A 23,046-nucleotide genomic window follows, 5' to 3' on the forward strand; every position below is an offset into this window, starting at 1 on the left:
CTATTTATATAAACAAATACATATAGATATGTCGATCTATAAATTACTCATTCTGTTCAATTATATTGGTCATGTATTATTTTTTGTTCATCCTAAATATATAACCATGTAACACATTTAACAATATTTTTTCTACTCTTTACTAATATAATTTTATTTAATTTAGAGTATTGTAATTAACTAACTATTGGAAAGATAACAAACCATTATATAAATAAACATCAAATAAAGGTAAAAATACCGACATAACACCACACGTCGGCACCATATCCAAAAAATTGACTAAAATTGCAACAAAAAAAATAATAATAAAGAGTAATGCTTGACAACATAATAGACCAAATCGCAAATCCTCAAATATAAAATGACTAAAATTACAATTTTCTCTAAGCAAATAAAAGTTGCAATGAAGCAAAGGTTAGGTCAAACTTCAATGCAATAAGCATGGCACACGGAATACACAATATAATAACAGCTTTTCTGAACATCGTTTTCATGTAGTGAGCACTATAAATTACATGAAATTTGAAAGTGTAGCTCATTTTCTGCCAAATATCAACGATCGATAGCGTGTCGAATTCCATCCTGCTTGATGGGGTTATGACAGCCCATGAAGAAACACAAGAAGCAAATTACGCCAACACCTCGAATAGTAAGCATATCAAGTTCATCAACCTTCTTCACCAAACTCCTTTGTGAATCGTTCATGCACTTCGAGATCAGATTTACTAACTGTTGGTCTCTGTCTCGCCAGAACCTTGTCAAAGTCTGTTTTCGAAATGGGAGGAGGGATGATCTACAAAAGCAGAAATTGGAAGTACGAAGCAATCAGTTGCTAATGTTTACAAAGGAATCAATCAGAACTAAGACGCACTTGTTGCTAATCTCTATACAGGTATCTATCAGGTAGGGACGTGCTAAGATTTTAATTACGATTCTCTGTAAAAAGACACTATCGAAACTCGTTGTTCTATCCTGTATCAAAACTACAGTCGGGTTTTAATATGGAGCATTAAACACAAGCTATAGATTACTTGAGACCGAGATACCTCAGCCCCTTCTAATATAAGAGCTTATTATTTGGCTCTTCTTTGTTCCCACTCACTAGCATAAATATTAATTCAGCGTGTCATCATTCTCCATATCATCCTTAACTCTCCAAATGCCATACATGACAGTTGCTTCTCGTCTATTCAGCAATGAGGCATTGTATACTAGATTGATTATATGCTCAATAAACTCCAATGGAATCACACCCTCGTCTACTTACAACTCGTGCATTAATTTCTATCTCCGATTTCTGTTACATATATTTGACTCCACAGGATACAAAATCTCAAGTCACTAACTCCTCATTCCCATACAAAAGCTAAATGCTTGCTTCGTGAACCCAGAGCAGCACAGTAATTACCAAAGCAGATTCCTAAGAGACGCATGGTGAAAAAATATAAAGAAACTTCGAAGGTCAGAAACGTCAACCCTTTATCGGGGGGCCTTCACGCTTAGATAGAATGAACTGTCTATAGAGGGATTTCCGCTACCTAACCTTCCGTGTTAAGAATACAAAGAATCTGTGTAAGACCAAATTAATACCTTTGCAGCAAGTCCTTGTGCAGCAAGCTCCTGCATGGATATCTGTACAGCGCCTGGTTGCTTGGGTCCACATGGCATCCATGTACCATTAGAAGCTTTAATGAAGAACATGGCATCTTGTGTTTTACGTACAGGCTCAAATAAAACATCCTTAACCTATTTAAATTAATGAAAAAGACAAGAAGTGTGAAGGAGCCAGAATGTGCAATTTAATCATTAAAATTCAGTTGATAAAGCAATTGCACTTACACAAACAGAAATATCCGAACCAGAGAAGCCTTCAGTTTTACGAGCTAGGACTTCAAAGTCACTTTCAGTCAAGTTATGAGGAGTATCTCCTAAATGCACCTGCAAAGTGCGGTAATACATATGAGACGACATTACTATGGCATTTTTTTATTCAATTCCTTCTCCGGACAAAAGAAAAAAATAAATTCCCTACTTTGAACATGTGTTGTCGTGCCTTCAGATCTGGGAGTGGTATATATATGCGCTTATCAAATCGTCGCCTAACAGCCTACAGACAAAATTCATAGTTAGTGTACATTTATCAGACAAAATTCTGCCCACTTGGCAATAAATGTTACCTGATCAAGAGCATAAGGAGTATTTGTGGCAGCAAGAACAAGAACTTTATCATCATTGTGGCCTACACCCTGATAATCGGTATTAGATAGTAGTAAAGTGGTAAGCTATCCAAGTTCTCTCCATCAGAGAAGAAATATCAGTGTCCAGTGACACCAAGCACATGGAAAAAAACAAGGACCAGGGATAAAAAAATAAATTATTTCGATACCTAAATGTTAATGGTAGTCCCATGATTACAAACTCAAAAGCTAATGAAGTAATATTTAAGCTATGTTTCAAGTGGTGGATCGTCTTTAATTTTTTAATAAAAAAATATTTCTACATAATTATATTTGTAATGAAACAGATATCACAAAGGCAACTGTGACTAAATAAAACAGGTAAAATGTAAGGCGAGCATGATATTAAAATCCAATTACAAGGGTGTATTCTATCCGCATTGGTAAATCTTTAACACGAAAATCGATCAAGTTTTGGAGGGTATAGTCTAATCTGGTGATTGAAAATATACAAAAAACAACCAACTCTAGCAATTCAAGTACCATTAATTAAAAAGAATAGACTGACGAAACTGCTACACAACTTTTCTTCAAGTCACAAAAGAAATTAAGCCGTGGCTCCCATAGTTTGCAACAATAATTACCTGCATCTGCACCAACAATTCTGTTTTAATACGTCTTGAAGCTTCACTCTCATTTCCTTCTCCACGTTGGCCACACAAGGAATCTATTTCATCAACAAATATGATAGAGGGAGCACTTTCACGAGCCATTTGGAAAAGATTGGAGACAAGTTTCTCACTTTCACCCATCCACTTCGAAACCAAGTCTGAAGAAGAAACGCTGGGAAACAGCAATTGGAACTCACCAACTTTAAGGCCCCGGTACTCAATAATTAAAAATGAGATATGAAAGGTAGCATATTAAATCTGCATGATAAAAATATTGCCTTGTTCTAGAGTGACAATAAATTTGTGAAGTATAATATTATCCTTCACAAACAACATAAGCTGAAAGCAGAGAGCAGCGAGAAACCATCCTTACATAAAACAGTGGTTTAAATAACTATGTTCAGCTTTGATCCCTTGGAAATTGAGATTATTAATGACATAACTGATCACCAAATAATTTTTTCATGAGTGTTGTTCAATAAAGTAACTGTCATCATTCCTGACCATAACAGCACTTCATATCTGTTTTTCACACAAGACCTGTTATGTGGAGCTCAAAGACCATTGAAGTTCCGAGATCACTAAACTCGACAGTCGACATTGTGTTTGATCTTTAAAATTGGTTAACTTTTAACTGAGTAACAAATTTCAAAGGATCGAACAGGAGACAAGCTTGAGAATCATATAATTTTAAATATTATGTCCTTTTTTCTTGGCTCATCCGGGCAATCTTAAATCATCAAATTATCAAACGATTAAATTGCTCAGCCTCGGATCATTATGTTAGAAAACTGAGGTTTAGCAAAAATGCAACAATCTCTCGAGCAAAATGTCGATCAAGTTCAGTTTTAGTAACCCGAGTAGATTTAACTATTCAGCTATTCATCCATTGAGGACATACTTGTATTAGTGAAAGACATTATAAAGAGATCCCAAACAGAATACAGATCAAAATAAAAAAGTAAGACAACAATTTTGTCAAATGAACTCCCAACATATTCTTCAAAGTTAGAACAGCAACACACAACAATACAATCAAGAGGCATATCAAACAAATGCAAAAATGAAACAGTTGACCCCATTACAAGGAAATGATATCCAACAGGCAGAAAGTATATTGACATTTTTACATCAGACGACTGGAAGAACGCATAATCAATAAACGGTAGGTCTCTCTACGAGAATTTACTACGTACAAGGGAAGAGTTGAAGGAATTAAATTCATATTTACAAAACTTTAGAGCCATAAAGATAGATGAGTAACCTGAAAAAGGTTGAATCAGCTTCAGTTGCAACAGCCTTGGCCAAGTATGACTTTCCTGTTCCAGGTGGACCATATAAAAGAAAAGCCCTCCATGGGCGCCTCTTGCCTAAAAAAGAGACATTAATTTGTATACAAACTGAAGTATGAAATGATATAACAACCACAAACTTTTTTGGTTCCTCACATTCATCTCCAATTTATAGTCCACATCTTTCTTTCGACAGTGAGTGAGAGGTAAAAAATTCATGGCCATGACCAGGAAGCACATTCTAAACAAACCTTCATGGATGGTGGGGATTAATAAAACATCAAGTCAAGTGGAGGTCCCGCAATCCAAGGTGATAACATAAAAGGTAAATCGTGATTGAAAGGAAAAGGAGTATTTGGTTAGCCATGGACAAGTATCTTTAATTCGCTTACATTGAAAGCCCCAACTTAAAATAAGCAACGAAAAGAAGATGATTACAAAAATGAGCATCCTTTAACCCAAAATTGTTTGCATTTGGCACCAAACAAACTATATTTTGCAGATTCTCATTATAGAAAGTGTCAATGAGGTCACACCAACACATTTCCAACCATTTCTCTTATCAACTTCTCACTTCGGAGAACTAGCTACTTTCTAGGTCATGATCATCTAGTTAAAGTTATATTAGGAAATCTTTTTAAGTAAGAACTTAAATAATGTTAGAAGTTAGAACATGAGATTGCATCAGCAATCACAACAAAGCCCATTTTGAAGTCAAGTATTCACATCAATTATTAAAACTAATCCACATGGTTACGGGCACAAACACATCAATAATCCAAATAAAAAAACGATGTTGGTCAAAAAGTCCATATATCTCAGAAGCAAAAGGAAAATGCCCTGGAAACCCAAAACCACCAAACAATAGGCATCCAATCATGCACTGAATGAAGGAAACATAGGCATGTCTCACAATTCCTGCTGTCCTGCAACTCTATTTCAGGCTCAGCAAGTAAATTTTATTTCCATTCCCATCAGCATGACAAGAGATACGAGACTGGAATCGAAATTTATCAGTCATTCTAAACAAAGTTGAAACTTAACCTCAATCATTAACAATAAAAACCATAAGAAATCAACTTCAACACACACCAAATTTTTTCCATCTACACAAAAAAAAAGGAGAACACGAAAGCACAAAAGCTAATAAAAAATCCCCCAAACCAAAGAAAGGTGCACAAAAGGTAAATTATACCGGTAAAGAATTGTGGGAACTTCACAGGAAGAATCACAGCCTCCTGCAAAGCCTGCTTCGCGCTCTCCAATCCCGCAACATCATTCCACTTAACATTCGGCTTCTCCCTAATAATAGCAGAACTCAACCCAGCTCGCAGCTTCTCCTTATCCGCATCCTCCCCATCATTCCCATCTTTCTTGGTCTTCGGCCGGGTCGCCACAGCAGAATCACCGTTCGACATCGGGCCCGACCCGCCCTCGTCGAGCACGGCCCGTATCTCCTCGGCCCGCCGCAAGTACTCCGTAAACTTCTGCGTGATGGCTTCCTTGATTTTAGGATTCTTCTCGTACTTCAGATGGGTTTTGAAATACTCTAAAGCGTTCATATACAAAGGGAAGGCTTTGGCATAGTTTCCGGCATTGTCTTCCGCCACTGCCTGCCGCACATACTCGATTGCTTGTTCTTTGAAATTGCTATACATCGTCTCCGATCATGAATATCTGAACACGTACGTATGATTTCACGTTCTTCCGCTGGAATTCGTGGATCAGAAGAAAATCGAGAATTTAGGGTTGATATTTTTGATCCATTGGCGGATTTCAATTTTTGTTTGGGGTTGAAATTGAATTGTATATTGACACGATTCTGCTTGAGGACCGAAACACAAACGCGCTTTTGTTGGCTTCGTAAGAGTCAAGTATTTCCATTTTTGTTTATATTACCTTTTTTTACCTATTGAAATTGAACCAATTTTGACCTTTAAAATAATGCATGTTTAGATTCCTTGGTAAATTTGGTTTTATTTATTTATTCAGTGAAATAAAACCAATAAAAAAATCACGAGATCAGGAAAATTTGAAGCATATGGATCTAAAAACATGTAAAAAAAATGACCAATATTACGTTTTAAGCAGAAAAATACGATGTGGTTCCGGCACACATAGCCATGGCCACTATCTTCATCTGACTTATACTTGTTAATTGTTATTATGTTTTATAATGTAAGACTGAAATAAAAAAAAAAATGCGAGACCATTGCCTAACATTATCTTATAACCATTGTGAATTGACATTGAAATATAAGTGATCCACAATTTCCATTAAAAAAAAAAAACAGAAATAAACATGTTATAATTTTTACGTTTGATAAAGGAATGTATAAAATATAGGGAAGGTGAATTTATTTATTTCATGTTGATTAAAAGTAGTTAAATGATTTAATATTTACTTTATTTTCTTCATAGTTATTAAAAATATTAATACTTCAAATACCATATACAAATATATCACAGATAATTAAAATAATAATTTTATCAAAAATAATTATTATTTATAAAATAATATAAATTATTGTTCAACTTACTTTCACAAAAATTTATGTAAGTTCGTCTCACATGTCAATTTTGTGAAACAGATCTCCTATCCGACCCGTTCCACGTAAAAGTTTAATTTTTTATGCAAAAAAATATTACTTATCGATCCATTATGGACCGAGTCGATCCGTCTCATAGATATAACTCCGTGAGACTGTTTTACATCAGACTTACTCACTTACTTTTAATAAAAATTACAAGTTTGATATGATATATTGGTCTTTTACAATTTTGGTTACATCATAATATTTCAATCTTAATCAAATTTTTTTTTTTTTTACGATTTCGTTTTTTTCTAGCGGTTGCTAACTTGATATCGATGTGACATTTCATGTGTATATTTTCATATCACTTCTCCCAATGAAATATAACTAACATTGAAAAAAAATCAAAAGATAAAAATTAAATTAATTGACAATATCCAGAATGGAAAATTTCAATTTTTCCTTAGTTTCAATCTAATCAAGTAATAAAAAACCCAAAAAATATAAAAAAAAAAAGGAAAATTATATTGTACCAAAAGCAATATAGAATTGAAGCAGCTGCAGTGCAGCAAATAGCACCAGCCCATGGTTGGAGCTCTAACGGGCCATTATTTTGATGTTTGGATACTTATGCCTCGTGACCGGTTTATTTTTGGAGGCCCACTATTGTGATTTTGTTTCCTTTATCATGGGCCTCTAGGACCAAACTTGTTTTTCCAAGTGAACACACGACGTTTTTTCAGGCCCTCTTGCCACTGTCCAGAGGGAGGCCTGTCAGAATTATTAGCCTAATTTTTTGTTTTTATGTTGGCAAAAACTTGTGTAAAACGGTTTCACGGGTCGTATTTTGTGAGACGAATCTCTTATTTGGGTCATCCATGAAAAAAGTATTACTTTTTATTCTAAGAGTATTACTTTTTATTGTGAATATCGATAGAGTTGACCGTCTCACAGATAAAGATTCGTAAGATCGTCTCATAAGAAACATACTCTTTTATGTTTTAGAAAAAAGACCAAAGCAACCATTGTTCAGACTCTAGAGAGAGGCCTGTCCGAATTATTAACCTAACCTTTTGCTTTTTTTTTTTTTTGTTTTAGAAAAAAGACGAAAGCAGCCATTGGAATTGTATCATTCAAAATGCAGAGTACAAATCTTGTGTGATACCTAGACAAAAAATATGAGTTAAGTGAAACAATCATTAGGGATATTATTCATTAAATGATTAAAACCGAAAAAACCGATATGATAGTAAAGTTCGGTTTTTATACTTCCATTTAAATGGTTTTTCGATTGGTTTTTGTTTTAGTTTTCGAAAACTATCATTTTCATTTTCAAAATTAAAAAACCGAAAAAATTGAATTAACCGTTTTATATATAATAAATAATATATATTTAAAAGTAATTTTTAATTAGGTTTTCCACGTCTCCAGCCCTCGTCTCAAGGATATTTATTATTCCGTCATAAACTATTCAAACTCATTTTTCCTTTAATATTTTTAACAGTTTTTGATACAAACCGTCGTTTATTAACGTTTTTTTTAAAAAAATATTATTTTAAAATTTAATAAAAAATTTTAGTTTTATAATTATTTGTACATATTTTTAAATAATCTCATCCACACTCATAAATTTACACAAAAATGGAGCTAAATACTTACCCTAAATCGAAACTAAAATTATCTAACAAAAATAATGAGCGACGGTTTATTCTTAACTATCGCTAATTTAGGGACGGTTCAATTTTAACTAAATGTAGGCAAGGCCATGCTTTTGGAATTGAGAGTTCTTGAAAATCGAATCATATAGATACAAATTTTGGTTCAAGTTTTATTACAGTTTGAACTGAAATTTACTTCTTAAGAAGAAAATTCAAAAGTAAGAAACGTGTCCCGATCACACAGTCTAATTTGCATTTGATTACAAATTGTTTGAAAATAATCAATGGTTATGGTTCAAATTATGTCTATAAAATAAATTATCCTAATGATGCTCGAGTAATAAATACATCAGTTGAAGTTATCTATCAATCACTGAAAATCATAATAAAAATAAATAGACCTTAAAAAATAGCACACTTGACAGAAACGCTGACATATCATCAAAAAATAATGACGTGACGACGAGTATTGTTTATGTGGTTGATCAATAGCACATCAACATTCAATAAAAAATTATTAAAATTGAAGAAAAAATTGTGAGTCGGTAGAACAAAATTGTGAATGAAATAAAAAATGCAAGTTATAGGAAAAAAAATGTCCTTTCAATGGCTCCCTTAATTATGTGCAAAGAATTGCCTTATTGAGTAATAGGACGGGAGGGCCTATCAGACTATCAATTACATTGTTTGATTCCATTTTTCCAATCAACATGAAATGCAAACAAGGAAATGGCAGAAATCCTTGGTTGAACGGCTCATATATCGTTGATCCACCAGCCATCTAGGTTCCACACAACGGCAATGGAAATGGTTCAGTCAGTTAGCTCATCAAAAATAGAAAAACCGACGAGTGAGATTTGTTGATTTCGAGAAAACCGAATCAATTTTTCCATGATTAGTCAATATTTAATTGCTGCTGTTTATATTTTATATATATTTTTTGTTTATTTAAAGAAAAGAAAGAATACTAACGAAAAAAAGTCTTCAACTCAAAATACAAAGCAGTAGACCAAAATTGTAAATAAAATGAAAATGACAAGTTATAGAGAAAAAATGTACTTTTTTATTGCTTAAGTATCAAAAGTCAAGACACCGGTCCCCAATGGCAAAATCAAATCTCAAGTTGATTACAATTTTTTTTTAAAATAATAAATGACCAGGTTCAAATGATGTCTACTATATATAAAATGAATGATTATGTTGATTTTTCAACTAAATACAGCAACTAATTAATTTATTAATAAAAATAGCACATTTCAAATCATTCAAATGGAAACTCTTTTTATAGGTTAATACTAAACATTAGTCTTGATTTTGTTCCATGTTAGCTATTAACTTGTCTACCGTGTATTTCTACGTGTACTTCGTCTCTATTATAAAAAGTTTACTTGTAGTGATAAAAAAAAATATTCAAAATGGGTAAAGACAAATCTTCTTTTAGCCAATTTTTTTTTAATCAAATTCAAGGTACGAGCTGTTTTAGACCAAGTCAAGCTACGAAACCAATTAAATTAATATTTTCAAAATGACCTTTACAATCACTATATTTGAAAATTTTGTCATCTGATAAAGAATGGTTCTTTATACATAGAATGTAGCGTTACGCTAACTACACCACGTATGGTGATGTCAGCAAGCCAATAAGAGTAACCGATCCCAACGATCATGACGATACAATTTCGGTTTCAGACGCATATCTTCTCATAGATAAAAATCAGTAAAAAAAAATTAAAAATCAGTAATAATATCACATTCTAATGTTTTGTATCGAATTTCATCAGAGAAAAGACGCATGTTATTTTTTGTATCTCAGTTTTGGATTTCATTTTTGGGATGTATCTATTTTTTGATATAATCATTTTCTTCGATTATGGTTTTTGAACACTGATTATGTGATCTCTGGCTATGCTTAGTGTATTTTGTATTCTCTTTATTTACCATCTATGATATGTGTTCATATCCAAAAAAAAAATATAATTGTCTTACATGTTTGGTAAAAATTCATTTATTGGTGTTATCACATATGGTATTAAAATATCATATATTAATGTTATATTTTCAATGTTTTATATCGATTTTCATTCGAAAAGGACACGAGCAATTAATAACAATACTTGTCATATATGTTTAGATATTCAAAAATTATATATTAGTTTCGGATCTGAAACAAATATCATACATTAATACTATATTTTCAAAGTTTTATAACAAATTTCATATGAAGAAAAATGTGGTTCGAGAGAATGTAGAAATATTTTTTTTGGATTAGATAATACAAATACATTTTGTTCATGCAAGAACTGACAAAAAAAGTAAGTTCTTGACGATTTATTGACTATATCTCGTTTGTTGTACGTTATATTAGAGCAATTAATTCTTTTTATTATTATTTATTACAAAACACAAAATTTTAGATCTAATTTATATTTATAATATGGTTTCGTTCCAATCAATTACGTACATAGTTTTCAACCTAATTTATAATTTCTATAAATTTATCCATACATATAAAAAATAAGAAAACTCAAAAACAAAAATTGAAAAGTGTTGGGATCGAATATATATACAGTTTAGAGAAGGGTGCATAAACTTTTTAAAATTTTTTTTTGAACTTGTAATAGCTGTCAATTGTTAATGCATATTTCTTGATTGCTAGATGCAGCTACACCACTGAAAATGATTTTTCACATACAAAGAATATGGTTAGATTAGTAATATACATATTCAATTAGGCATTCTTTTAACGAATAAACCAGATTGATGTATAAAGGCAGATAGAAGATAAGTGACTATAAATAAAAAAACACATGATATATGGAAGTACGAAAATAATATCATTCTATGTCTCCCTTTCTTTCACTTAAGGAACGAATCTACCAAAAGATTTTTGTTTTACAACAACATGTAACAATACACTTCAATAATGATTTATCCAACGTCCGTACTGAAACTCTTAATATCTCTTCTAGACAAATGCGATCACAAACTGTCTATTGAATCATAAGCTAAGACATATATAAATACAACTCTTCGACAGGTAGCTTGAACAGCTATACTTGGTAAGGCATCACAATTTAATCATTAATGATTATATATGAACAATATGTGTTTTATATAAAGCAGCTTGAGATAGAATAATAACGAGTGCTTGAAATCTAAATTGTGAATGGTTCGATAGTCTCTTCACTATTGAATCATGCTTTTAAATATGCAAACTCCTTCAACGGTCGCATCTTCGACAAAATGGATACTTGTACTGATCGTCGACATAAAAGCAAACTGCATTTGTCTCATTTTTCTTCATAGTATGTCGCAATTAATACACCTTAGCTTGGCTTGTAGTTACAATAAACGGCTTTGTGAAAAGTTGATTCATGATAGAGAAAAACATACACCTAGAAACCTGTAAATACAAAGAAATATCAACTTCTAATTGATTATATATCCAATAAAAAGTTTTTTTCTCGTATCAATCCTTATCTCTCCTACTAAATTATTGCTGAACCAAATTCTTACATTGCGATTGTGGGTAAAGAGTAATTGATCAAATAAAAGTATCGAAAGGTCTGGCTGCTAAAATGGGTTTGCAGATAAGATAAATCTTCTTTTGAAGTTACGTTTCAGCCAAATTTTAGTCCAAGTCAAACTAAGTGTTGTTTTGAATTTGAAATAAAGATTAAATTATTTTTCTATTATTTTATGACCATATTAGGAAAATTTTGCCATTTCAGAAAGACACTTCTTCTTCTTACCTTTGCTAAATTTAGGCGGGCCACAGTTCTGGAATGGAGAGTTCTTGTTCCAATTACTGAGAGAAGAAGAAGAACTGAAATCAAATCACATGAATATGATCTCGGTTCAAATTATGTAATAAAAATTATTTAGTAATTTTCACTTAAATTTCAAAGACGCATTTATGTTAATAATATTGATTTGAAAAATATATAAAGAATAATAGGATCTCGACTTAATTCAAGAGGCGTTGATCCGTTTGGACCACACAATTTTTTTTTTATAAATATATTTATTTTATATTTTAATTCAATTTGAACAACAATAATTAAACAAACATTTATATTTTTCAATTTATTTAAATGATTGACATAACATTGTCTATTTTTTTTTTATATATAACGTCATTGCTATCATCTTTTTTTTTTTACCTTTTGTATTTTGACAAAAATTTGTGTGAGACGGTCTCACGAGTCGTATTTTGTGAGACAGATATCTTATTTGGGTCATTCATGAAAAATTATTACTTTTTATGCTAAGAATATTACTTTTTATTGTGAATATCGGTAGGATTGATCCGTCTCACAGATAAAGATTCGTGAGACCATCTCACAAGAGACCTACTCATATATTTTTGAGTCAGATTGTTGACATGGTTTTGTAACATGACTCCGATGTGGATATGAAAAGACTACAAATGCAATTCCAATTTATTGAAATAACACATATTTTTAACTACAATTAAGGGTAAAATCTAATTTAAGCGCGTTTATTATAAAAAGGATGGAAATTGCTTTTTCCCCTCCAATTATTATACTATATATTTTGTAGCTGCAGGTAATAAATTTCCAAGCATTTTAATTTTAGCACATCATCGTGGCCTATAAATATATGCCCCATCCATGAAGATTCTTAAACTAAGCATAAACAAACAACAGAAGAAATCAGAAAATAATCAATAAAATAAAATGGGTTCCACTTCCACCCCAGTTTCTAATAATCTAGCGGAGGATTACGACTTCTTCTTCGCAATGCAACTGGTGACTGCCTCGGTGCTCCCCGCTGTACTCAAGGCCGCCATTGAGCTGGACCTGCTCGAACTCATCAAGAAACAAGGGCCCGACGCCTTCGTTTCTGCGGCTGAACTTGCTACCAAGATTCCGGCTACCAACCCGGACGCGAGTAGCATGCTGGACAGAATTCTCAGCCTGCTGGCAAGCCATTCCGTGCTGAATTCCAGCCAGAAAACACGGCCTGATGGCGGGGTGGAGCGGCTTTACTCTTTGGGCCCGGTGTGCAGATTCTTAACTAAGAATGAGGAGGGAGTTTCTATGGCTCCTACTTTGCTCATGATTCAGGACAAGGTTCTCATGAATATCTGGCAAGTGTTAATATTTGAACATCTTTTTTTTCTTAAAAAAAAATAAAAATTTACAAGTCCAGTTAATAACTTAATTAGTTTCTTTTTAATCTAAATTAAACCCATAAGATTTCAAATTTTATGTGAATTTGATGGGTTATTAGAAGAAGTAAATGAATGATTAAATTCTGAAAATAGAAAAAAATTTAGGCCGCAAGCTGATACATGGGATGGGGATCGTACAAACTACAAACAAACAACGAGAGTTTCTTCGTATAATTACAAAAATATTATAATTAATTCAAATAGTCATGTCAATTAGTCCATTTTATTCTATTCATATTAATCTGTCGTTTAGCTGATTCAAATTGGGATTGATAAATGATCGATGCATAAATTCTTATTTGTTTATTTGCATGGTTAATTAATTATTATATATATTTAATCGTATGATAGGTACCATCTAAAAGACTCAGTTCTGGATGGAGAAAACACGTTTGATAAAGCTCATAAAAAAAGTTTCTTCGAGCATAATGCGATAGATCCTAGATTTAGAATGATTTTTCACGAGGCCATGTCCAATGATACGACGATTTTCGTGAAGAAATTTGTTGAGACGTACGATGGATTCGAGGGTTTGGAGTCTCTTGTTGATGTGGGAGGTGGAATCGGTGTTACGCTCAATGCAATTATTTCCAAGCATCCAAAAATTAAGGGAATAAACTTCGACTTGCCCCATACCATCCAACATGCTCCATCTTATCCTGGTACATATATGTTATTGCAAAATTATGTTTTAGTACAACAACTTGACTTCTTTTACACTTTTAAATACTTTTTGTCGGAATGTTGATATGACGTCGAACATTGCAGACATGTCTGACGCAACATTAGTACTCTGACGGAAAAAGACTAAAAATATAAAAAGGAAAAAATCCAAGTTATTTCAAGAAACAAATTAAAACCAATTTAGGCTACTCACAAGACGATATTTGTCATTTTCCTTTTAATATATGAGATAGTGAGCACTAATTCAATCGACCATACGCATGCAGGTGTGGAGCAGATTGGTGGAGACATGCTAGTTAGCGTGCCTAAAGGGGACGCCATTTTGTTGAAGGTGACATTATTAATCAAACAAAACTTCAGTTTTCATAAGAAGATTTATATTTTATCCTACCTTGCATAAGAAATATGTCCCTTATACTCATTCAACAGGTTTCTTAAGAATTTTGGTTTTAGTAAACTAACTTTGAATTTTTTTGGCGCTTTCAATCTTATTTCACTAGAATATCGACGTGACACCAGAAAATGCTAATGTGGCATCGAAAATTGTTGATTTGTCCAATGTCATATCAACAATTGGACAAAGATAACTTAAAACTAAAAGTTAACATAACAAATCAAAATTTGAAAACTTAGTAGATTCATAAGTTAGTGGATCAAAAAATCATTTTGCGCTTTTTCATGTTTAGGTTTTTTTTATTGAAAAATAAAATTATTNATATAGTAGGCAAAAAAAATATAGAAGTGCATGATAATAATTTTCTAATTTTCATTTGCAGTATATTCTCCATAACTGGAACGACTCCAGCTGCTTAAAAATCTTGACAAACTGCCGTGAAGCACTGCCGGAGAACGGGAAAATAATAGTCTTGGATCATATTCTTCCAGAGACTCCCGTCGAAGATATAGATTCAAAGATCGCATTCGTTCTTGATTTGATGATGTTAGCCTACTTTCCAAATGCAAGGGAAAGGACAGAAAATGAATTTCAAGCTCTGGCAAAACAGGCGGGCTTTAAAGAATCTCGTAAAGTTTGTTCTGTTCTTAATTTGGGGATCTTGGAGTTTTGGAAATGAAGAAACTTAAGCTAATGGTATTTTTTACCAGATCTAGAAAAAGGATAAATGAAATGCACTTGATGATTTTAATTTATAAATATAGGAATAAAGGAGGATTTTTATAGTATTTTTCTTGAGTTTTTTTTTTGTCTTTGTCTTTGTCTTTTGGAAAATGTAAGGAATAAGAATTACCTCCTAGTGCTAAGAGAATCTAGGTTTATTACTTTGTGTTGCAATAATAATGATTAAATAAAGTTCATTTTCCTTTATTGGCAGATCTTATGATATTTGTCTATCACTGTTTCAAATTTTTTATGAGGTCAATAATAATGATTAAATAAATTTATTTTTTTTAAAGAGAAATTCAAGATAAGAAAGCATCCCAATCATACATTCTAATTTTGCAGATGATTACAAATTTTTTTGGAAAACAATCAGTAGCTATGGTTCAAATTATGTCTATAAAATGAGTGATCCTAATGATGCTCGAGTAATACTTGTACTTTGTCAGTATTGCAAAAAATTCCTTGTGGTGTTGAATTATTCAAAATGGGCCTGCAGATTAGATAAATCTTCTTTTTTCTCCATTTGAGTTTTGTAGTCCAAGACATGTTTTGAGTTGTTTTAAATGTGATTTAAAGATTAAATTTATATTTTTAATTTGACTATCACGATCGATATTTGGGAAAATAAAAAGAGAAGAATTTCCATTTGAAAAAGACAAACTTCCTCCTTAGCTCTTACTATTCATTAAGAATCTTCATAATAATAGAGTTAAAATAGTGTCATGGTATTTTATTTTGTCTTCTTTTGTTTTGTTTTTTTTCTTCCAAATATCAGTTTAGTCATTTTGTCATTTTTATTTCATTATTTAAAATTACAGTGTAGTCTCTCATTCGATTTTTAAGATTATGACAAATTAATTATAAAATCGACCGTACAAACGCGGAACCAACACGGGCACAAGTACACTAATCTTTACCAAATTTAGGCTAGCCACTGCACCAAGTGGGTTGTGTTCATATTGCCTTCTTATAAAAGTCAATGGATCGACTTATGTTTGGTTGCTTGTATGAGACTGGATTTCGTCAAATGTTTTATTGCAATTTTATGTATTTATTATTATCAAACATCAATCAAATAATTGATACAAAATCATCATATTATCATCCATATCTTTATTTATTTATTATTTTTATTAATTATTCAAAGAGATAAAAATGTAAATTTACCTCATTTTCTCAAATTTAATCAATCAAACTAAACATGTTATTTTTTATTCAATGTTATTCTACATCTTACTCAAATACTTTAATAATCTTAATAATATTTATTTTTACAGTCTCATCAAATCTCTTAAGTAAAGACACGTACATGTCCCAGTTGCATTTGAACTTGATTGCAGATTTTTGTTTAAAATAACCAATGGCTATGGTTCATATTACAACTACAAATTATCAACATTTTAATTATATACATCGTTTAATTTTCCTATCCATCACTAAAAAGCACAATAAAAAGATAAACAAACCTTATAAATAAAAAATAGTGTTATAAAAAGATATTCAATTACCTAACTACCCCATTAGTCACATTTTTAGTGAACTACCCCTCTTCTTCGGTTTGCTTTTTCTATCCAAGACTATTTCTGAACAGAATGAATTATGCTGGTATTTGATATAACGATCCTAAGCAGTTGGAGATGCCAAATGCGCCTGCACAGTCTCATCTCGAAAATGGAGACATGTTTTGGAAAGGAAGCCCTACCCCCTCCAAACTCTCATCCCATCTTCGAAAAAAGGGCCAATACCAGCAAGAACTGGACTGCCTAGCTGATAGGTTAGCTTGCTCCATCAGGTATCAGATATACGTCTCAACTATAAGAAATAGCATCGGTGAGGAAGGGTTTGATATTTATTTTATTTTTTGAGCATTTACCGTTTACAATGTGTTTTTTTTAAACATATAATTATTAGAGCTGTCAAAATAGGTTATGCTCCTCATACCAGTTTGTCCAATCACATAAAATAAGTGGGTTAGATTAACAATATCTTAACTCGTCAAAATGATGGACGGGATGGCCGCTTTGCCAAATGATGGGATATATATATATATTTTTTATCGAGTTCATATTTAATTTTTATACATACCGTTTGTATAAAAAAGTGTTTTTTGGTTAATTTATTCGGATTCTCACTGCACTGAGATCGAATGTGCGTGGACTTCGAAAAATATAAGTTTCTATGTGGGGCAATGAAAGGCTGGTGTTTGAATACCTCCATTGGACTTTCAAATATGCACCAACCTAGAAAGTTGTCCCTTTTTAATTAATAATTTAGTTCGAATTCCTACCTTAAAAGAAGGAATCTTGTTAAAAGCCGACACTTTTACATTTGATAAACTCAAACTGAGGTGGAAATATTTGGTGAAGGCTTTGGAACAACTTGCTATTCGTATGGATTCATCGTTAGATCTGAAATCATAAATTAATATTAAATTTTAATTGGCAGCCGCCACCACTTATCACCACCAAGCGTGATCACTCTCCCAACATTTTACTTCAAAACATCACAATCTTTAGTATTTGCATCAAATAATTGTAAAACATGCACAATGAATCTTATCAAATATAAATATATTATGTTTTAATAGGATGTCCGAGTTGGTAGAATAGATAATATTTGACCAAATGTCAGGAGTTCTATTCATTTAACCAACATTTCCTCGAGCGAGCATATCATTCAGGACTTACCCAACATAGTTTATCTGACTAACATGATTTACAAACTAATTGCAAACTATTGTATTAGTTTGTAAGTTTAACCAATATATAAAAAAAAAAAACGACTACGGTTCTTACGTCATAAAAAATATATATCAATTCATTATACAAAGTAGGATACAATTAATGGTGCTGCACACATTAGTTAATACACAAGGCACCGCACTTATGGACTTTGCCAGCAGCCCTATGAAACTACAACTACTTATCTATCCGACGTTTGATTTCTTTAGACATAAATTACATTACTTGATTTATATAAATTATATTCGATCCCCTTCTATATCTCCTTAATTGTTCCTTTCAATTAAGGAAAAATTACATTTCGTGATTCCAAGTTTAAAGTAGATAAACTGATATTTTGGGGCCATAAATTTTTAATTGTGCAAATTTAGTTAAATCTGAACCAAATTATCAGAAATCAGAATCAGAACCATTAGAAACCGATACCAAGATCATGTAGACAACAAAAGAAAAAAATAAATTACCCTAAATATATGAGGTGCAAATGGATCAATATTATGAACATTAGGGAGGCGTTAATAACAAAGGTTGCTACCCTATATGCAATATTCACCTGCCTAGTTGTGAACTCTATAATTAATTTCGGTACAATCTATGATCTTGTTTTGATTATAATTCTCAGTGTAACAATTTAAATATTGTCACAAATAATACTCATATTCAACAAATTGAAGTATTTGTCCCAATCCATAAATACCTTTCAACATGGGCATCAAATTAAAGTGATCAGATATGCTTTTTAAATGAGAATACAGGAAGCAATAATTCCTCCGGCTAGAAGTACAGTCAAAACATGATATTTGAACTATTTTATGTCTTAAAAAGATTATAATTATATTGTTATACAGACTATAATTTTTTGTAAAATTACAAATACTTGATCCGACACATGTTATCAGAGAAAGTGAAGTATTATATTATCTTAGATTACAAGGGGTACAATTATTACTACGAAACTTTTTGGGAATCAATAATTGATCATACAACGAGAGCATTGTCCTTATCATTAAGTCTATCTTTTGGTAAAACGGAAAATAATTAATCTAAAGAGGAAATTGCATGTAATTATATTGAAAAAATCTATAATTTTATTTAACATTTGAGAATTTTAAAAAAATAGATTTTATAACTATAGCAGTATATAATAATTTTATGATAGAGCTGGTTAATTAAGATATATATGTTTGGGTAAGATGTAAATTATTTAAAGATATTTTATTTTTTTAATATGAAAATATCCATTAATCAGTCATTCTTCTCACAATCGTGATTCATTGAATTACATATAATATCTGGAGGATGATACGTAATAAAAAGATTAACAAAAGATATTGTCGCGCATGCCAATATGTGAGCCACCATATTTACTTGTTTTCTAGCATGTTGAATTTTGAAAGAATGATGAGCTTCTAAAATTTGTCAGCATCCGTAGATAATCGATCCAAACTCTGTGTAGTTTACATTCTTTGATCTTATTGCCTTGACCACCGTCTCTGAGTCATTTCAAAAATAACATCCTAGAGTTCCAAAGAAGATGTCCATTGAATAGCATCAAGAAGAGCGAGTGCTTTGATCTCTTTAACTTCAAACAATCCACTTGTCACACAGGTTTTGCTCACCATGAAGTTCTCCATTGAGTCTCTTACCACAGTTCCAAAATCAATTGCTCGTTGTTCTTTAAACAAAGATGCATCGACATTGCACTTCATAGATGGATCGGTACGTTAAAAGTAGTTTTTAAATATAATTTAACTTAATAAGTGGAGATGGATGTATTTGAAATATAATGAAAAATGTCGTTACCATATTGTTTGCATTTTTATTTCCCTAAGTAAGTTTATTGTATGAAACAAACAAACATATACGTATTATTTAGTAATTTTTGAAAACAACTTCTATTATTATATTATATAAGGATTCAAATCATTATTTTTTCAAGCTTAATCCCTTTTTATTACAAAAGTATTAAATAATACACTACATTATAACTAAATCCTTCCCAAAAAAAAAATAAACGAACATAATTTTTTCTAGATCAAATTCTAGAAATGTATCAATAAAAAAGTCGAAAAATAATTCATTGAAATATTGTAGATTCCAAATCTTGAAATATTTTAACTAATTCATTGAAATATTATAGATTCTATAAAATTTTAAGGTGGTAAAAAAATGGTAACTCAAATTCTAAATAAAAATAAAAAAATAATAATAATAACAATAACTTATTGAAAATTTAATTTAGTGCAACCCCACTTGACAAGTAGAGGCAGGCAGAACCATACAAATCAAAATCCAAATATTGTCGATTCCAAATATATTCCACCAGATACAAGCTGTCCTAAACACACCTATAAATTACAATTATTAAATATTTAAAAATTCAAATTTCCTCGAATTCTTCTGTATTTAAACCAAAATAAATCAGTTGGAAACTCCAAATCACACGCCAAAACACTGTAATTAATCTCTAGAAACATTAATTAGTCGCGTAATATCAAATTAATTTCTAATCTTTCCATGTTCGTTGTAGTTTACTAGTTTCTAAATGCTCCTATCGACCTCGGATCCCACTCCACCAATATACATTTGCACCAGATCCCTCCATCGTTTCACTTTCAATAATCCCAGATTTACAGATCGTATCCAAATCCAATGCACACTTATTTATATCCTTCTTTAAATCCTTGTTACAACATGAATCAGAACAAAACCCTTCTTATTTCCTCCAAATTCTTGCACATAATCTGTAAAGAGATTTGAGATCAATTGATTTCTCCGAAGTTTTTCAACAACCCATTAATGTACAGCTCAGTTAAGACCGGACTGCGGTCTCAGTACATTACTTTGTTGCTGATAGCGGTGGCCGCCACTCTCACTGTCCGGGCCGTGCTCCACTTTAATGGCGTAGCCTTCCATCTGAAATATGAAATCCCACCTGCTAGAAGCAGAACCCCTAATGAAAAACCAGTCTTTAACGAAACCCTTTTGAAATATGCGGCTATTGAACTAGCGGAGGATCGTGTAAAGCAAGAAGTCGAGGATTTGTTGGATGGGAATTTCGGAAACCGTGGCCAAAAGAGGTCTTTTCTGTCTTTTGGAAGGTACCATATTGATTTGAGGCTTAAGTCGTCGAGAGGGTCTCCATTGAACCTCCAGTCTCCGGAGTTCAATCGTCTGTGGTTGACACTTAAGAAGTATTTGAGTGATTGGTGGGGGAATAGAAGGCTTAATTTGGATTCAATGTTGGATTTTGCTAATGATGCTAAGCTTGCTATCGAGGAGTATAGTGGAATTAAGGGTTCAAGAAAGAAATATAAGAGTTGTGCTGTGGTGGGAAATAGTGGGATCTTGTTGAGGAGTGATCATGGTAAGCTGATCGATAGTCACGAGATTGTCATTCGGCTAAACAACGCGGGAACCGTGGGTTATGAGCGCAACGTTGGGGCGAAAACTAGTGTATCTTTCATCAATAGTAACATATTACATTCATGTGCTCGCAGTGTAGATTGTTTTTGCCATCCTTACGGAGAGAAAGTGCCTATAGTTATGTATATATGTCAACCGGTTCACTTTTTCGATTTCTTGGTGTGCAATTCTTCGCATAAGGCACCTTTGGTGGTTACTGATCCAAGATTTGATATGTTGTGTGCTAGGATTGTGAAGTATTATTCTTTGAAACGGTTCGTGGAGACAAACAGGAAGGATTGTGGCCAATGGAGCTCTGCTCGCGATGGACTCGAATTCCACTACTCTTCGGGTATGCAAGCGATCATGCTTGCTGTGGGGACTTGTGAGAAGGTTAGTGTTTTCGGGTTCGGAAAATCTGATTCAGCTAGGCATCATTACCATACGAACCAGAAGGCCGAGCTTTCGCTGCACGATTACGAGGCAGAGTATGATTTGTACGAGGATTTAATGAAAAGACCAGAGGCTATTCCTTTCATATCAGATGAATTCAATTTTCCTTCTTTTGAAATTTATCACTAAATTTTGTAGGATCCAATCGCGTAATTAACGACACGGGGAAAGAACTAAANTATAGTTCGTTGTGACTTAATTTTAACTAGAAATTGAAGATGACAGGAATACATTTTACGAGCCCTTTTAGCTGGTTTAATTTGATGTTCTTGAATTGTTAATACAAATATATTTTAAGGATTGATTGATTTATTTATTACTGGAAATGATACACGTGAATCATGTTTTTGACGTTTAAATGTCATATCCTCATACTAAAAAACTTTTATGGGGGAATTATATTTTTGTATGTAATTTGCACAATTTATATTTTTATTATGTTATCATTCATTCACGATTTTAATCAATAAATTTATGTTTTTTTGGCTATAGTGTTGACGTGATTGTCAAGCATCGTAATGTTCGGAGCCACATCGGTAAATTATAAAAAAATTGTAAATTAGTTAGACTAAACTCGTGAATTGTTCGATAACATTATCAAAAATAAAAAGTGTGGAAGTTACATTAAATGTTCCCAACTTAAATAATGAGAATGCTGCATTAGATTTAAATATATATTTTAATAATTTGTGGCATTTTCTAACTTTTTAAATTAGGTTTGATCTTTCCTAATGAATTAGAATAATTATTGAAGTAGGATGATTTATTTTAGTTAGGTATAGAAATTTATCTGGTTTTAAAGTACAATATTTCACAATTTTGTCCTGAAATACAGGTGAAATGGTAATTTGGTTTGCTGTTATACTGTGTGTGTACAAGTGTTGTTAAACAATCTCACGAATTTATAACCACGAGACGGGTTAACTCGATTTATAACTATCATGAATAGTAATACTTTTGACATAAAAAATAATATTTTTCACAAGTTAGATCGGGTGAAAGATCCGTCTTACAAATTGACATATGAGACCGTCTCATAGATTTTTTTGTATATATAAACAGAGTTGTCTTCTAAATTTAGTAAAATCCCGTCAAAATTAATTTTCTAAAA

The 23,046-nt window shown here is 32.0% G+C and overlaps 3 protein-coding genes and 1 long non-coding RNA gene across 5 annotated transcripts; 3 read left to right on the forward strand and 1 right to left on the reverse strand.

Moving 5' to 3' along the window:
- Positions 1–334: 334 nt before the first annotated feature.
- On the reverse strand, positions 335–5,968 carry LOC140988016 (protein SUPPRESSOR OF K(+) TRANSPORT GROWTH DEFECT 1-like). 2 transcript variants are annotated; one of them, XM_073456858.1, is made up of 8 exons: positions 5,339–5,960; positions 4,116–4,221; positions 2,825–3,023; positions 2,181–2,249; positions 2,036–2,110; positions 1,843–1,941; positions 1,594–1,749; positions 335–796 (listed from the first exon to the last, which is right to left on the reverse strand). In XM_073456858.1, the coding sequence occupies exons 1-8, from the start codon at positions 5,799–5,801 to the stop codon at positions 671–673; spliced, it is 1,293 nt and encodes a 430-aa protein (XP_073312959.1). In that variant the 5' UTR covers positions 5,802–5,960; the 3' UTR covers positions 335–670. The 2 variants fall into 2 exon arrangements, with proteins under 2 accessions (XP_073312959.1, XP_073312968.1); XM_073456867.1 differs by lacking the exons at positions 335–796; positions 1,594–1,749; positions 1,843–1,941; positions 2,036–2,110; positions 2,181–2,249 and having other exon boundaries at positions 2,977–3,109; positions 5,339–5,968.
- On the forward strand, positions 805–1,749 carry LOC140988036 (uncharacterized). The gene is made up of 2 exons (XR_012177264.1): positions 805–1,464; positions 1,527–1,749. It is a non-coding gene; the product is annotated as an uncharacterized lncRNA (long non-coding RNA).
- A 7,040-nt stretch (positions 5,969–13,008) lies between the features above and the next one.
- On the forward strand, positions 13,009–15,540 carry LOC140988030 (caffeic acid 3-O-methyltransferase 1-like). The gene is made up of 4 exons (XM_073456878.1): positions 13,009–13,448; positions 13,884–14,194; positions 14,483–14,547; positions 14,993–15,540. The coding sequence occupies exons 1-4, from the start codon at positions 13,036–13,038 to the stop codon at positions 15,287–15,289; spliced, it is 1,086 nt and encodes a 361-aa protein (XP_073312979.1). The 5' UTR covers positions 13,009–13,035; the 3' UTR covers positions 15,290–15,540.
- A 4,996-nt stretch (positions 15,541–20,536) lies between these two features.
- On the forward strand, positions 20,537–22,115 carry LOC140967409 (beta-1,6-galactosyltransferase GALT29A-like). The gene has a single exon (XM_073427959.1). It carries the CDS (start codon positions 20,877–20,879, stop codon positions 22,062–22,064), a length of 1,188 nt encoding a protein of 395 aa, XP_073284060.1. The 5' UTR covers positions 20,537–20,876; the 3' UTR covers positions 22,065–22,115.
- The last annotated feature ends 931 nt before the right edge of the window (positions 22,116–23,046 follow it).

This window comes from Primulina huaijiensis, chromosome 1, assembly GCF_012295235.1.
Source record: "Primulina huaijiensis isolate GDHJ02 chromosome 1, ASM1229523v2, whole genome shotgun sequence".
NCBI classification, from domain to species: Eukaryota; Viridiplantae; Streptophyta; class Magnoliopsida; order Lamiales; family Gesneriaceae; genus Primulina; species Primulina huaijiensis.